Below are 13,581 nucleotides of genomic sequence, written 5' to 3'. Positions count from 1 at the left end.
AGTAAGAGTCTGACACTCCCTCTCGCCTCGCCCAAAAATTTTTTTCTTGGAAAAAATTATGTAGGTATATGTAACATAGATTTTCCGCCGTGAAAAAAATAAAAACAAAATAGACAAATGATGCCTTATTGACCATTGATCAAGTGGTTGCAAGGTTGACGGCTGAGTCTCGGGTTCGATAACCGGGTCAGGTAAAGATTATTGCGCTATTCGAAAACGTCTCAATAGTAGCACGGACCCTGGAATTGTGCCCGGTATAGGTACCTACTCCCTATTACATTAGCGACACTCATAATCTTATCATTACATTATAGTCGTAACTCCTCTGGTGTTGCGGCGATGATCGCTTACCATCGGTACCCTTAGTACTAGTTTTGCCTTACGTCGAACGACTCTCTTATTGGTTGGTACATTTGAGCTGATCAATCAGAGCGCTGAACGCGATCTCGTTTCGATTTCGTTCAACGTAAAGTAAACTCGTACTAAGGGTACAGGTGACGCGTGTACTCGTTTGCATAAAAAAAGAAAAAAATATTGTAGGGATGTGGCATTATTCGCACCTCTACCTTAGTATATGCTTACTTATAGGTACATACCTACACCAATCTTAATTTTTTACATGTAACTAAAAATAATCAGGTACAAGCATCATTGACACTGTTTATTGCAAAGACCTTGAAGTAGGTTTGTGTCATGCGATTCTAAAATCTTATCACAGCGCTGACACATTTAGGTACCAACCGACTACTAAGAAAGGAAAAGATAAAGCATTTACCTACTTAGTTTCCACCTTTACGTCAGTTCTGTTGTTTGTAAACAGATTTTAACACTACATTAATTTGTTCTAGAGTTAAATGCATTAATTCCGACTTAAAAACGGTGCTTGTGATAAGTGAACACAAATTATTGAGCAATGACTGACTTTATAAAACAATATTTCAAGGAACAATATGAAATAAATGAAAAAATGCTTTCGAAAATTGACGCGGATCTGCGAACCTGCGGAGCACACTTAGTAGCAGTGAAGTTAATGGTGACTGCCCTCGAGTTGAAAATGACTTCGATGAAGACAATGTATCAAGATCTAATGGAACTCAGAGAAATAATCGTTCTTTTAAACCCACACTTGAAGAAACCGAGATAATAATACAATACAGTAAGGTTAACGAATACTATCTTTTAATTTCCTTAAATTATGTTCATAAAAATGATTAAGTTGTTTAGCTGAACACAGTGGTGTACTGACAGGATAGGTTTCATTAAACTTTGCATAATCGATCAGAAAACCGTGCTTTTCTTTTTTGTACTCGACCATTTCAATAAAGCGATGACCCCACAGGATTTCTTGGGTGGTGTAGCTCGACTTCGCTTGGACAGGCTGGCCAGTTGATTCTATAGTGCCTTCAAACACTACGAGGATTTCCATATCTGCTTTTATTATGTCCGAAGCTGCCATTGAATAAAACGGGCTGTCCTCATCTATCGTGTGCACAGCACAGACAGGAAACATGAATGAGAAATTCTCACTGGAATCCATGGACAGACCCAATTTTATTTGGTTCTCCAACACATCTATAGGAGTATGCCTGATTAAATAAGCTTGAACGTTGCCAGCTATGATCCTTGACTTTCTGGTGTTCCCGACCCTGAATATCAAACGTAGATTGCGATCCCTTTGGTTGATGATGGCGTTTTTCGAGAATAACAGCGTCTGTGCTCGATTCTTCGGCCTTGTCAATTTGGCGAAGACTATGCCAACGATGAAAGATTGAGTGATAGTACCGAGTATGCTCTCGATGCACATTGTAAACATGGCGGAAGGACATTCCAATGTGATGGATCTGCCACCATAACCGATTGTCGTGTGGATTTCAATACTGAAGAGGAAGAGGGATGTGAAGCTGTAGATTTCTCTAACGCAAGGCTCCCAGGTGGAATTGGCAGCATGTGGCAAGTGGTCCGGTTCGAAGTCACCATGTATCTCTAAGATAATCCACCAAATGCCCGTGAAGGCCAGCCAAATGATGATGTACGTGAGGATGCTGTACACAATCGTCCATCGCCACTGAGCATCGATGAGAGCTTGCACGATGTCTGGAAACACCCGATATTTTGAGTTCTTCCATTTCTCCAAGTTGAATTGTCCTGTTTTGAAGACGACGCGTTCATTTTTTCTCTTTCCTGATTTTCTTCTTTGACTAGTCCTGTAATAAAAACCACGATAGTTTTGTATATGTAAATAACTGTACAATTGTAGCTATGTACCTACTCATCTAAAATATTTTTATTGTTTCACTGACCTGCACAGTCGATGTTTGTGGCTGTAGTTCAATGACCCCTTTTCTACTTCGTCTAGTTTGCACAGTTGTTCCTTTTCAGATAATTCCATTTTCCTAGATACGTATTTTTATTTTTCAATAACAACTGGGAAATTATATCATTATTATGATGTGATAACTCTCTGGTTGAACAGTAACTGATATAGCTATTCTTCCGCATGAATATCTTTGCGTATATTTGTATAAAAAGATAAAACATGAGATTTTCTCTTGATGCCATGTGAAACTTTACAAGTTTACAGTCTGTTAAATGAGAGATAATTATGATTAAAATGTAAATACGTGTGTAGTTAACGTTATAAGATACTATTGATGCATGTTAGTTCTAAATAGATGTCTTGTTGTAGCAAAATTATAATTATCTCCACCGTAGGCCGCATCATCACTTACCATCAGGCGAGATAGCGGCCAAACGTCGGCCCATTTAACAATAAAAAAAACATTGATATTTTTATCGTTATTTTAATTCATTTTGAACCTTATTTGCTTGTTACGAAATTTGTAGAAATTTGTTAGCTAAAAGGTAGTATTAAAAAGATTAACTACCTATCCTAGACCTTTATGTATTTAGCCTTACATAAACATTTAAACCAACTTTGCTCAATAAAGGGAAATAGTTCACTTCAATTAAGGTAAAAGCCTCAATTGTATGGCATAGCATCCCGGTCGTTTTGTCACGGTCGGCAGGATGCAATGCTCAGTCCGGATAAAGTGCTGCCATATACACAGCTGAAACTATTCTGTAATTGTACTTTTTTATGTTAGATTCAAGTATAATAATTAAGTATTAATAGATTTACAGCCTTGTGATAATATAATAAGGTTGAATCTTGATGTGTTTGGGTCTGGGCCCGCATCGTTGGTGGTCGCAAATAGGTACACCTGTATTTGACATAAGTGGTAGTATTTAAATATTGGACACTTATTCATTGTTTTTCACAATTTATTAGACACGGTCGTAATTCGGAGTTTGGGGCTATATGGACATGGAGAATGAATAACAAAACTGGTAAAAAATAGACATGCTTATTGCAAGTAGTTAAGTATACACCTAGGGCTTTAATTTTGTTATTTACTGAGGATAGCTGAGGTGAACTGAACTCAGAAGTATTCTAAAATATATTTTTTAAGGGGAAATATCATCCAATAACTTCTGCCGCCTTAGGTGAGGCGAGAGAGAGTGTCAGACTCTTACTGACTAAAAACCACCCCGTTCTTGCTCCTGCTTTTCGAGCCGGAGCCCCGGCAAAAATCTAAAACAATACTGTTGCAATATCCGTAGTTATCTTGTAAGTCAGTGTATGTCGCAGGCGCATTATGTCACTCCTATTTCTTTAAATGTTGATTACCTAAGTATTACGCATTGAAATAAAGCGTTATCAGGTTTTGCATGTATGATCTAGAATGAAACATTCAAAATTACACCTTCAGGTAATGACATTATAATTCATTTTCACCTGCCCTTAAAATTGCAGTGGTTATTCTTTTTTTTTTAGAAAATCAGCTAAGCTTAAGATCTAAACATCGAAGTGATCCTGTTAAGTTTCCTCTATATAAAGTAGAGTTTAATGTACACTAGTTAAAAACATAGGCCTTTAAATTTAAAACAGTCAAACCCAGATCTGGCAACTCCCTGGAGGCGGAAAGAGCAGTGGCCATGACAAATGAAAGAGCAACGCGACACGTGGGGAACGTAATTCGATAATCGTCCTGCTCTTGAACGGGCGCGCTGTCAGCCATTCGTCATCGTCAAGTTGACTGGCTCCGACCTGCCGGCTGCCGACTGCCAAGTGCCGAGGATGTTACTGGATTACCAGCAGTAATCAACCATTATTGCTGATTGTTGCGTTCGCACCTCGCGTCCTAGAAACAAGGTTGAGGTTGTCGATGTGCGAAAAGTTTTGCGTATTTATTTGTTTGGTAAAATAGATGATTACTTATTATGATGCTGATGATAATGCACCATACAAGAGGAATATGAATCCTAATTATAGGTACTCATGAGTTTAGAAGACAGATCCATGCTGGAAGTCAAGTTATTATTTTTGTTTTTGGTATTATTTTTAGATAATTACTTAGAATACAAACACAAGTTAATGGTGACTTGTAGTATTTTAAACGATAAGATAAAACTTATGCATGTTAACTTATTAAGACTTACATCCTAATAAACCCATATGTTTATCAGGATGTAAGTTTTAAAAATCTGATTCACTTACATAGACTTCCAAATCCTAGAACAATTAAATAGGTAATAGGTATTTCGTCGAGTAAGTGGTAAACTGGTAGACGGGTTCCCTTATGGTTAGCCATCAGTGTCGCCCGTGGACATCCTAAAAAAATCAGAGGACAGTACAACAGTGACCCTACGCATTGACTCAGAATGTTAGTATATATTTTTCTGCAAGCTGATTTATATTTGATTTATTAATAATTTGAAAAGTAAAAATATACTGTGTACATTGTAGACATTTTAGTACATTCATACTTTTACAAATACTTATAATAGAAGGACTATCGTGTCGGGCAGTGAACTACACATAAGTAGACATTATATTGATTAAAAATATGAATCACGCTAATCGATAAGATTATATAAAACGGTAATTGTTCAAAGACGATACCCTTATCTGTCAATAGGTGTAGATACTATTGACTGGTAACATGTTGATTAACAATTATTTACACCTTAAAGTACGTATTTCACTTTTTCAATAAAGCAATACTGAAAGTCATTGGGGGAGGCCTATGTTCAGCAGTGGACGTCTTGTGTCTTTGAAGGTGTGTTTGATAAGTATATTGGAAATCTGAAAAACAAAAATTATTTGTGAATGTACCGGAATCACAAAATAAAAAATATGTAGTATAGGCAAGGCAGACGAAAGAAGTACCTATACATATATAAGTCGAAGTGGGTAGATGGCACTGCATACCTCTACGGGACAAATACAGGGGTTTTATTAATTAAGTAATGATAACTGTTGACTTGAATTGAATTACTTCGTAAAAATTGTCTTATTAGGAGCTGCGACCAACCTAGCAGGTTAACGGGGCTCCAGCTCGAAAAGCAGGAGCAGGAACGGGGTGATTTTTAGTCAGTAAGAGTCTGACACTCCCTCTCGCCTCAATCAAGGCAGGAGAAGACATTGTATGATTTTACCCCCCTTAAAACCTTAAATACTAAACCTAATACCTATTTACCTAAGTACATATCTATCCTATTGCAGTTATTGTGCGCATCATGATGGCCCTACAAAGGCCCGCTCCGTCTCCTTGGCTACCAATAACAGATCTCTTTGTTCGCCAATCTGTATTTTTGCTCTCAACTACTGGCCGGACAAAGAGCAAGGAAGCTTTTCAAGTACTGAGTTTAAGTACTACAATTTATGTAAATATATGTTGACTGGTTGACTGTTGCCGTTTACTTTTATTGTGACTTGTGAGAAATTATTAATTAATCTTTATAAAGATATGTTTTATGATTAACTTTTAGGTAAATATTCAGATTATGCGAGTTTTTTCCACGGACTAGGGTCCCATTAGGCGATAAGTGTAAGTATATAAACTACTTAGGCTACTTACCTAAAGTAGACTAAGTAGGTAGGTATTTATGGGATAGACAGAAATTGTTAATCAAAATTTCCATAAACCTCGAAAATCTACTTTAAAGTATGGAATATCCATAGGTACCTACTTAGAAGTTGTCAAGATATTGGATACGAAAAAAACAATTTTCTCCTATATATCTCCGCATCTCCTGGTATACTACAAAGCAAACGACCGCCGTGCACAGCAATTAATCAACGGAGAAACAAGTGAATTTAGTAATTAAAAGTAAAACGGACATCCGATAACAAATTATTGTCATTATTCTTTGGCTACTTACATATTGCAGTACATTCATCTTGTGTACCAGAAAAAACTTAACCATTTTACCTTGACCTCTCAAATGTACTGTCTTTTGCACAAGTTGCAGAAAAGTGGGAGGTTGTTTTACACTGGTTCTTGTCTGAATGATTGACAGATAGACAGACGACAAATGAGACGTGGCTTTGAGAAGAATATCGAATACAATAGGAAGTAGGTGCGTCTTGCACCACTTCTGGGGGCGTTACAAAACTTCAAATGGAAGTTGTCTGGCTGGTAGGTACTTTAAAAAAGAAATTAGGTACTTAAGAAAGTAGCCAGTTGGTGGCATTTTGTGTGTTATAGCAAATAAGCTTTGAAAATGTTTGTATTATAGTTGCTTTCGTGAGAGATACTAAATTAATTATTATGTTTTTCGGCTTACTTACGAAATTAGGTATTTGACGAGAAACCCGAACTCTTCGCATGTCGCGGAATGCTGCTCATGAATATTAAACTCTAGCATGGCTTGAAACTAATCGATTTCCTCGTAAAATAATTACGTGAGTAAGCCGAAAAACATAATAATTAATTTAGCTTAAAAAATATCAAACGTGTTTGCATATAATGTTGCTTTAACAGTCAGATATGAGTTGTATGTAAATATGTAGCCATACAAAATGTAGTGAGACAGTGAGGCATGATATTCTTGTCGTCAACTATTGTAAGTCAAACATGCGGATACCACCTACACAGATTTGCAGACCCTATAATCGAATCAAGTCACTGTTCCGCTCAGCTGTTTAAAGTAGACTCTATAAAGATCAGTGTGACAACAGTTATGAAGAAAAAGGCCACTAGCTAATTATTCGGATACCTCTTAAAGTCCTATCATCCTTATGTCCATATGTCCTTCAGCGCTATCTAAACTAAATAACGAAACTCATAGACCAACATCCAAATACCATAAAAGGATGCTAGATAAATAAAACTGGACATGCAAAATCTTATCTGCATAGTCTAAAAGCAACACAGCCAATTGTTTCCGAACGCATGGACAGTTAAATAATCGCGGTTCACAATTGGAATAGGTACCAACGAGGTATACATGCTGCTAGCAGGCCAGTTCACGCTCTCCCGGCGTTCGATGCGCACACGCATACCGCACCAGTGACAACCCTAGCGTAACCCCGCCCCGAAAATATCGATGTTGCCAGCGTATGTGATAGTATTTGTGAAAGTTGCAAGTGTAATGAAAAGCTCTGAAAATGATCGAGTCTAATGTCTGCGGTAAGTTTTTTTTGGAGTGAGTTCGGTATTGTTTGGTTTGTTGACTGATCAGGAGTCATGCCTGCAGTATTATAAGCATTTTCTAGAAAATTATTTGGCTGTAATATCTATCTAGCTATCATCTTTTGTGTCTAATTAAGTTTTTTCCTTTCCTATTTTGAAGCTTTTTGCAGATTTCAATAAACACGACGCATTACGTTTATCTCCATTTGATCTAACTTGACATTGGTCAGTCCTGTCTGCAATATTAGGTACGTTTGTATACCACAACTAAACTATACACAATCTGTCTAATTTTGATAAGGAAAATAAAATAACTGCTAGAAAATAAAGGCACAAGAGAACAACGAAACAACTGGTTTTGAACACACGTCATACAATATTTGTACACAAAGAATATTCGACCAAATGTTGCGCATTTCAAGGCGGATTCCGTATAATATTTTTTATTAAAAGCATAGGGAACGGAATATCTGGTTTTGTCGTGATTACTATGCGCGTCTCATTTGAATTTCAAATATAACAGTATACAATTATTATAGCGATCTGACAACAGCTGATGTCTGACCGACAATCACGTCTTCTTGCTTTGTTTTGATCAGCTGATCTTCGTGTTTAGTTCTTTCTCTTAAAAGAAAATAATTTTCTTACACATTACCGTCTCACTATACCATAAAATAAGTATATTGCAATTTTAAGTTCTAAGGATTTTCTGCTTCATTTCCAACAGTAAGTAAAATGGTAAACAATAAAAAAAATGATACTTACATAGTAGATTGGGTTGGGAATTTTCTTAAGAAAACACTTCTCGTCAGTATGGAGCCTGATTTGATATCATTAGAACTTAAAACGGAATATTTACCATGTTTATTAGTTTTTGTGAATTTAAAATATCCCGTTTTAAGTTCTAATGATATTACTAGTGACCATGTCAGTTTAAAAATTTATAGAGCCTGATTTGGGCTAGAATTTAGATGTACCCCATAACTCATTGTATTAAACAAAACCTATATATTAAAATAACAACAAGCTGTTTAAAGAAGAAGCAACATGGTTTATTATTGTCTAAACTTTATGACGTAATAATAAGTTTGTTTAGTTAAGTCGAGGTTTTGGGTAAACTTCGTATTGACATGTATGAACAAACGGAACTTGCGATTTGACCGTGTTTTATAAATGACACGTTACAAATAAAATATTTAGATAACAATCAACCTTCGGTGCGAGCAGGGACCTCTGGTTTAGTGTTTGTCTGTTAAAGCGCTAGCAGGCAAAAAAAATAGGTTTAGCTAAATTTGTATTTTGTTTTTATTATGATTGAGTGCATTATTGAATGATTCGTTTGTTTTGTACCTAGTATTTATTCTGAAATTTTCTTTAGGTAGGTACCTACTAAGTAGTTACGCATTATTAGGTTGGTGGTCAAACGCTGACTTATCAACGTTAAAAAAAAGGTACTAAAAGTATGAACTGGGCGTTGGTAGAGCTTTTGGAAAATTCACCTTTAGGTATGTTTTATCCTCCGGAGCTGCGGACAACATAAAAGGTTACCGGGGCTCCGGCTCAAAGCAGGAGAAGGAACGGGGTGGTTTTTAGTCAGTAAGAGTCTGACACTCCCTCCCGCCTCACCCAAGGCGGGAGAAGTCATTGGATGATTTTCCCCCTCAAAAAACAAAAAAAAAAAAGGTATGTATTATCTTTATAGTGATTTAATGCACAGTTAAGTTTGCATTATATTTTTCTTAACAGTAACTAATCTAGGATGAACAATGACTGACCCTAGAAAGCACAAGTAATACAGCTACATAAATATAAATATAGACATCAACCTACTACGTCTGACTCTTGTCTGGGCTAAACGGTGATTCATATTATCGTCTACATTTAATAAAACATCGTGTTTGATTCACAAAAGGGGTAGGCAGAGGTAGGTAGAAGTGCACATGTAAAAATGTAACACCCACTTTTCAACAGTTTTGTAGATCTCATCATCTCAAATTTATTTTTGTCCATTTATCATATTTCTAATAATAGGTGGGAGCCTAGTGCCATACACTTTGTATCTTTCTCTAAATAACATTAATGATTAACTGTTTTAAAAAAATATTAGCAACCTAACACTGCAACTTTCATAATTTGAAAATTGGCTATGAAAAAGTCTTCAGGCTCACGACAAAGAAAATAAGCTAAGATTTTTTTATAGTAGACGATGGAAATTTTCTTTCTTTTATCACTTATTTATTAATTCTGATCACGTAAATAGAATAGAGACACTAAAAAGAAAGTCGATAGCAAATTCTAGCGATTCATTTTTGTAATGAGATTTGGAACAAATGCAGTCATTTGTACGCAACCTCAGTTGCACCTACTATGCTATGGTAATTGTCTTGCTATGGTATTTGCCTATTATTCAAATTACATATGTAGTCCTCTTTTGCAAAGGTCTAGCACAAGCTCAATTCGTTACAAAATTATGTTGCATTGCGTTTTAAAACTCCTTATCGATGACTTGATTACTTAGGTATTTAAAAATTAATTACATAATGAAGATATACTGGTTTATATGATTTTTTTAACTGGAGGATTTACTTTTGTGCCATATTAAAGCAGCCAGTGTCAATTAAAGAAGATTTTCTGCATAAATTAATTTAAAAAAAATCATATGAATATGAATCTGTAGTAGACGTTGAAATATATCTCCATTAACCATGACAGATAAAACTAGTTGCATTTAAACTAAACTAAACCAAACTCCCACAGCAAATAATATATAAACTTGTAAATAATGCAGTGACTTTACCGCGGCGTATGATTATACAAGTAAGTGGAGCATGTAGGTGAGATGTCAGGCACGCCGCACGCGCCGCCCGTCCAATGTTGAATCACGTGGATTTTATTAATTCGTAGGTTGAGCCGCCATGATAAATTAAAGAATCGGTCGCCTCATTATTGGTTGGGTTCTTAATGTTGTATTACTCCTTGTTGTTTCGGTAATAGCTTCCTTTTGGTCTTACACTATCTTCATGCTTTCTTTTTTGGAATAGCACATACGAGCAGACAGATCATCTGATGGTAACCGATCAGCTCCGCTCTGGACACTAGAAGAGTTAGAAGTGCGTTGCCATCCTTTTTTTAATGTAATGCCAGTTCCTTCCTTTGGGAAGTACTTACCTATGTCCTTATGAGTTTACTCTGAAGCTCATTCGATCGTTCGAGTTTGCTAATTGTGATCTACAACCCTACAGGAGTAGCTCTCTCATTACAAAATGTCCTTTGGTATAGGACCGTACCTATGTACAAGATAAAAATAGCTCCAATACTATATGGAGAAGGGCCTTATCAAATCAGAGTTCGGCTAACTGTTGCTATCTGTATGACAATTACTTTAATAGACTCCTGCTGTCCCAATATAGACATCCTGCCTGCAAATTGGCCACTTTGTTGGTCAAGTACTTTTTATTTGTAAAAGCTATTTAATCTAATATTTATTTATATCAGTGTCCTATTTGTATAGGTCTATTATGTACTTATATGGGCTACTACTTTTACCCCGATTGAGCGGCCGAACCCGCTAGCAAAAGCTTATTAAAAATTGCAATAGATTTATCTATATCTATACATATAATAAAATCGTAGAAAAGTGCTGTCTGTACATTGAAAATAAAAATAAAAAAAATAGCAGGGGTTATTGTTATGTCGATGTCGAACCCAAAAATGTAATTAACTTTTTTTTTGTCTGTTTGTCTGTTTGTCTGTTTGTCTGTTTATCTGTTTATCTGTTTGTCTGTTTGTCTGTTTGTCTGTGTGTCTATGCGCGCTAATCTCAGAAACGGCTGATCCGAGTTGGATGCGGTTTTCACGAATATATTGTGGTATGCTTCAATTTACATTTAGTGTTTGTTTCATGTCAATCGGTTCATAAATAAAAAAGTTATGTCAAATTAAAGAATCACGTCGAACACTATTCTATGCTTATACCATTAATCTCCGCCACTATTTGACGGATTTGGTTGAAATTTGGTACAGATATAGTTTAGAACCTTAGAAAGGACATAGGATAGTTTTATTTCAAAAAATAAAAATAGAAATAGATCGCGCTATGGTTTCGTTACATTCATTTGGTTGGGTATCGGCCGAGCGCTTCGGTACTATCGTAGAAAAAGTGTATTATCAGTCGTATGATTATTTGTCTGTAGTGGTCCTGCTGTTTCGTATATTCTAAATAAATTGGTTTCGTTGTATTTGTCAATTAATAAGTTTATTTGTTGGGTTTTTCTGGTTTTCTGGTTAAATTATTTAACGTAGGTTTAGTTTGATATCGATTATTAGTAGTTACTGTAGTTAGTTTTTTAATAAAATTGTAAGTCTAATTTATTAATTAATTAGACAGATTAGATTTAAGTCGTTTCTTTTAAATTATTTAGTTTAAGCTTGGTTATTATAGCATAGAGGATAGGTTGTAATATAATTTCTTTTTTAAATGTTATAAATTCGTAATTCGTAGCTTTCTTTAGTTTTAAGTTAGTTTTCATCTTAAGTTCGGAAAGATTATAATATTTCTTTAGTTTAAGTCCGTTTTTAAACAATTTTTTCAATGCCCTAAGTGAGTATACATCTATTAAATTCAAACGCAGAGCTCATTATGTTGATTTTTGAAGAGTTCCCTGGAATATCATCTACGTCTCATTTTTGAAGAGATTCCGCGAGATTGGGAACTATGTGGTTAAAACCAAAAATTTGCCGGAAGTCACTATTCCACGCGAACGAAGTCGCGGGCAAAAGCTAGTATTTAACTAAATTGATAATTCATAGTTTATAGTCACATTCTTTACTAATAGGACTCTACATACGTTAAATAAGGAAAAACTTAGAGCGTTAGCTATGTAAATATCCTGCCTAACAAGTCTATGGTACACAACAATAACATAGGTAGGTTTTAAGTTTCCGCTATGTAGCTAACGAACGACAATAATATTTTTTTCGGCAAAAATGTGCTGAAACGTCTTGTACGGTCTGTCAGGAAATGTCGTGAGAATTCCTCCTCATTAATATTTAATTAAGTTTCTTTTGTTATGTCGTGCGATTCTAATAAATCCGTTTCTGAATCTCAGACATGGTATCTAACACGTCCTCATGTAGTAAAATGGCATATAATAATTTTAAAAGCTAAAATAGAATAAGGCAAATACTATGTTACTTAATTTAAAGGAAAAACACACCAAAATATCAATGACGAATAAAAAACACTAAAAATAAGACAATAAAATAAGCTAGCCAACTAATAAGAAACTATAAATAAATAGTTATGAGAATACAGAGTTATTTATACCCGACAGTTTATTAAATTACGACACAACCTCGAATTTCTATAGCATTTTCAAGATAATAGATTCAGTGAGAGGACATGCACCTGTGTCCGCACTGCGCTTGTGAATAGCCACTAAGTAATTGCAGTTTTAAGGTTAATCCTCTACTGCAAGATTTAAACAGCTGACGTTGAAGTAAGATTGAAGTGTAATCAATGTAAGATTAATGATTCGTACTGACATATTTATGGTTTAGATACATATATTTACTGCTTGTAGCTGTCGAGTATCTAAAGTAATAAACTTGATGAATCTACCAAATAGTAAGTTTAAATTTAGGCGACTTATGTGCTCGTAGGAGTTTCGAAGTATGTCTAGAAAGTGGTTTTAGTGGTAAAGTGGCCATCGGTTTTAGTGAGGTAAGAATCCCACACTCACACGCGTCTTTCTCCCCGAAAAGCTAGACACCTTTTGAAGATTTCCCCCGTAACCCCGTTATAAAGAAAGGTAATAATACTAATAAGTGCAATAAAAACAAGGAAACCAATCAAAATAATTTTTATTTACTACAACAAGTTGAACAATTACTATCTATCTACATGCCAATGCTACAAATCATAACAAAAAGGCTTTCCCCCGTCATAGCTGTCATAATTTCCTGTTATTAAATAAAAGATCATAAGAGCGAGCATTATGACGGCATGTAGCACGTAGATAATGATCATTATTAGAGCACAATGAAATGCAATCCCACCATTTATCGTCCATGGCGTGTGAAGGATTTAGTTAGACCCATTTTG

At 35.4% G+C, this 13,581-nt stretch overlaps 2 protein-coding genes across 3 annotated transcripts in view; one reads left to right on the top strand and one right to left on the bottom strand.

The window, feature by feature from the left end:
* Positions 1-1,157: 1,157 nt before the first annotated feature.
* On the bottom strand, positions 1,158-2,478 carry LOC118264621 (G protein-activated inward rectifier potassium channel 4-like). The gene is made up of 2 exons (XM_035577199.2): positions 2,301-2,478; positions 1,158-2,204 (listed from the first exon to the last, which is right to left on the bottom strand). Exons 1-2 carry the CDS (start codon positions 2,387-2,389, stop codon positions 1,163-1,165), a joined length of 1,131 nt encoding a protein of 376 aa, XP_035433092.2. The 5' UTR covers positions 2,390-2,478; the 3' UTR covers positions 1,158-1,162.
* A 4,790-nt stretch (positions 2,479-7,268) lies between these two features.
* LOC118264616 (G protein-activated inward rectifier potassium channel 3) overlaps positions 7,269-13,581 on the top strand; it is a 31,025-nt gene continuing 24,712 nt past the window's right edge. Inside the window, exon 1 of one of the 2 annotated variants that reach the window (XM_035577193.2) lies at positions 7,269-7,475. The gene's annotated coding sequence lies outside the window, so the exon portion shown is untranslated. The remainder of the gene's footprint in view (positions 7,476-13,581) is intronic. The other variant, XM_035577188.2, reaches the window with a different exon arrangement.

Source organism: Spodoptera frugiperda, chromosome 26 (genome assembly GCF_023101765.2).
Source record: "Spodoptera frugiperda isolate SF20-4 chromosome 26, AGI-APGP_CSIRO_Sfru_2.0, whole genome shotgun sequence".
Taxonomy (NCBI): Eukaryota; Metazoa; Arthropoda; class Insecta; order Lepidoptera; family Noctuidae; genus Spodoptera; species Spodoptera frugiperda.
Note: the sequence above shows the minus strand (reverse complement) of the source record. Positions and strands in the feature narration are given on the sequence as shown.